At 51.8% G+C, this 3,670-nt stretch overlaps 1 protein-coding gene across 2 annotated transcripts; it reads right to left on the bottom strand.

Moving 5' to 3' along the window:
- Nucleotides 1-714: 714 nt before the first annotated feature.
- TMEM177 (transmembrane protein 177) lies at nt 715-3,670 on the bottom strand. Of its 2 annotated transcripts, none has more exons than XM_012468386.2 (2): nt 3,590-3,670; nt 715-1,995 (listed from the first exon to the last, which is right to left on the bottom strand). In XM_012468386.2, exon 2 carries the CDS (start codon nt 1,971-1,973, stop codon nt 1,038-1,040), a length of 936 nt encoding a protein of 311 aa, XP_012323809.1. In that variant the 5' UTR covers nt 1,974-1,995; nt 3,590-3,670; the 3' UTR covers nt 715-1,037. The 2 variants fall into 2 exon arrangements, with proteins under 2 accessions (XP_012323809.1, XP_012323808.1); XM_012468385.2 differs by having other exon boundaries at nt 3,206-3,617.

Here is a 3,670-nt window from a genome sequence, read left to right as displayed (position 1 = left end):
TTGCTGGTCCTGTGAGTCAAGCTCACCCCCACCTTGCTGCCTTTCCTCTCCAAGACCTGGCCATGCTGTGCCTGGGGAGGCTGACCGCTCTGGATGGCGCCAGTGGGCTTCCTCCCTGCAGGGCCTGTTTTGCAATGATTTGTTCCTTCCTCTATTTTTGGGTGAAGCTCCTGCCAAGTGTCCCATGCCATCGATATCTTGAAGTTCCAGAATACCTCCCCTCCCCTTAGGTCCAGGGGCTCTTCCGGTGCCCCCTATCCCTTGCTGGTCTCCCTCTCCCTGAGTCATCTGCATCCACGAGACCCTGACCGATACAACACTCTTAAGGCCCCTTGCCTTAAAACAGCCTCTCAGGCCCACACTAACTTCTCATCTTGGCTTCTCTAGTCTTTTAACCTCTATCACAGTGGAGGAAAATTGGGATTTGACCACCAGGTAAACTGAGGGGTAGTTCTTTGCTGTAGGAAAGTATTCACATAACTGCAAGTACCTCTGGTAGTGAGGTGCAGCCTGACTCCCAAAGCCTGGTGGCAGCATTTAAGACCAAGAAGGAGGCTGGGCACGGTGGCTCATGGCTGTAATCCTAGCACTTTGAGAGCCTGAGGAGGGTGGATCACTTGAACCCAAAAGTTTGAGGCTGCAGTGAGCTATGATCACCACTGCACTCCATCCTGGGTGACAGAGTTAAGACATTCTCTCAAAAAAAAGACCAAGAAGGAGGGACATCTGTTTATTTGTGGTGTACCCTTTGCACCAGGCCCTTATGTTCATGACCTTACCCAACTCTACAATCTTGCCAGGTAGTTTACATCATCTCCCCTTTACAGTTCAAGAAACCAAGGCTCAGAGTCATAGAGAGACTTGCCCAAAGTCCCTAAGTTCGTAAGTAGTGGTTATGGTAGAATCTAAGCTATTCAATTCCAAAGGCTGTGATTTTTCTAGCCTGGAGCTATAGGTGCAAAGGCTCCAGGAGGACCCCCAGACTCAGTGGCAGGGTGGTGTCTGCACAAGTGGGAACTGTCCTTGTGATGAGCCCATCAGGAGCGGCCTGGGTTGAGCATCACCCTCCACATTTGCAGCAAAGAGTCCCGGCGGGTGGTGTAGGGTAAATGTTTGATGCGGAACCAGTGTCTGGGGACGATGTTCCCGCTGGGTGTATACAGCTCCTCCCCACGCTTGCCCAAGAGACTGCGCAGGGCCAGGTTGCCTGACAGAACCTTCTCATAGAACTCCACTCCACCCCGGGCATAGGTTGCAGAGAGGGAGGCTGTGCGGCGGTCCAGCCAGGCTTCCAGGGCATGGGTGAGAGAGTCCTTGGACAAGGCATAGGCCACAAAGCCTGCCACTGCTACCAGCAAGCTGAAGGCAGCCCGTAAATTCATGGGGCTTCCATAGAGCCCCAGGGCATACTTGGCACCCACACCCAGTCCGCAGGTCCCTGCCAGGTAAGCTGGCGCCAGCAGGGCCTGCAGGGCGGCGGTACTGCTTTCCAGGTACATCACCTCTCTGGCCAAGGCGAACTTCTGGGCTTCATGGGACAAGGTCAGGGCGTCTCTCAGCCGGGCGCCTGCTGGGGTCTGCCAGTCCACACTCTGCCCATGTATGACCACGGGATGGCCATTGTTGATCACTACATTCCCCAAGAAACTGGCAGGGATGCCCACCACAGCCCCAGCAGGGAGTCTTGGGAAGCCTGCACTCACAGGCTGGAAGGTGAAGGTGGTGAAGGACTTGTAGCAATGGCTTGAAGGGATGCCCATGTCCTGTAGCACCTCTTCGAAGAGGTTCTGCAGCTGTGGAGGGAGCAGGGCTGGCTGGCCCTCAGGCCAGTACTGGTAGAGCCATTGGATCACAGGATCTGGGAAGACGTGGTACGAGATTTGAACTCCAAACAGGCCTGCACAGGAACCCACCAAGAGGCCTGTCCTGTGTCTCTGCACAAATGCTGCGGCCCGCGACAGAGGACCTGCCATGAGTGTGGTCACCTCGGACAATCTGGGCCAAGAAAAAACAAGTCAGCCGGTTTCTCTGGGTCAGCGTGCAGACTGAACATCCTCCAGTAACACAGCATAGCGGTATAGACTGTGGGCTCTAGAGCCAGAGTGCCTGTGTTCAAACCCCAGCCCCATCTCTGCACATCATTTCCGCGTCTGCCAAACAGGTGTGTCACGATGGCCCACTTCTAGGGTGGTTGTGATGAGCACATGAATGAACATAGATAAAACATTTAGTGTCTGGCACAGAAGCAGATACCTTATGATAATGGCTGTAATGACTTTTATTTCCATTGCTGGGCACAGCACTCCAACTGCCTCATTGCATTCATCACATGGTAAAGCCCTATGATTACTAATTTATAAGAAAAACGTGTTCAATTTATTGAGTGCTTACTATATGCTAGACTCAGTTCTGAGTGCTCTAACAATTGAACCCTCACAACCCCATGACCTAATTACTACAGCTACTCCTATTTCAAGGCTGTGAAAACTTAACTGGCCAAAATCCTAAGCTAGTAAAGTGACAATGTTATGGGCAGAACTCTGCACCCCTCCTCCTTCCCTCTTCCCCAATTCATATATTCAAGTCCTAACCCCCAGTACCTCAGACTGTGGCTGTATTTGGAGACAGGGTCTTTAAGGAGGTAATTAAGATAAAATGAGGCCATCAGTATGGACCCTAATCCAATTTGACTGGTGTACTTATAAGAAGAGATGAGGATGCAAACAGGCACAGTGGGAAGATCACATGAGGATCCAGGGAGAAGGCTACCACCTACAAGCCAAGAAGGGAGGCCTCAGAAGACACCAACCCTGTCAACACCTTGGTCTTGAACTTCCAGCCTCCACAACTCCCAGAGGATAAATTTCTGCTGGTTGGGCCACCCAGTCTGTGGTACCAAGATTGGCATGGCAGCTCCAGCAGACTAACACAGGCATAGTATTTGAACACAGGCTGTCAGGTGTCCACAGCAAACTTTTTGTTTTAGAAAACTGGTTATGCTAAATTACAAACATATACCAAAGTAGACAAAATAGTACATCAATCAACTTCAATCCTATCAACTCATGGCCAATCTTGTTTCATTTCTCTTCTGACTCACACCTCCATCCAACTGTTTATTTAGAAACATCCCAGGCATTCTATCACTTCATCCGTGACCATGTCAGTAAAAATTCACAATTATTTAAATTTGATTGAAACTTACTGTATTCCTGTCCGTGAAAAGTGCTTAATTAGCAATGAGTTGCCGCAAACAAAAACGCAGGGTACCGCTTGGCCTATTTTAATCAAGAACTCCTAGAAAAATCATTATCATTCGGGCTTTTTATCCCAATGCGGAAAGAGAGGCTAAGAAAGGAAGGGTCCTGGCCAAAGACCAACATCCCTAGGACCATCGCGCTGCGGGGTCGGCCTAGGAGGCAGTGCCAAGCAGTCCGCCAGTGGCTGCGAGGAGGGGCTGCAGGAGCTCCGCACAGGGGACCTCGCTACGCTTCCATTCTGGGCCCCCTAGGGTACTCTGTAGTCTGAACGCTCTACCAGGTCGCAGGAGGTCGGAAAAGGGTCTCGCCCCGCGGGTCTGCGCGCTCACCTGCTGTGCCGCCGCCCGGGACGCCTACTCGTGCGCTAAGCAGGGAGGCCGCAAAGCATGCCGGCCCTGGATCTGGGGGCG

The sequence above is a fragment of the Aotus nancymaae genome, unplaced genomic scaffold, assembly GCF_030222135.1.
Source record: "Aotus nancymaae isolate 86718 unplaced genomic scaffold, 86718_ANA_hifiasm-v0.15.2.pri h1tg000029l, whole genome shotgun sequence".
Lineage (NCBI taxonomy): Eukaryota > Metazoa > Chordata > Mammalia > Primates > Aotidae > Aotus > Aotus nancymaae.
Note: the sequence above shows the minus strand (reverse complement) of the source record. Positions and strands in the feature narration are given on the sequence as shown.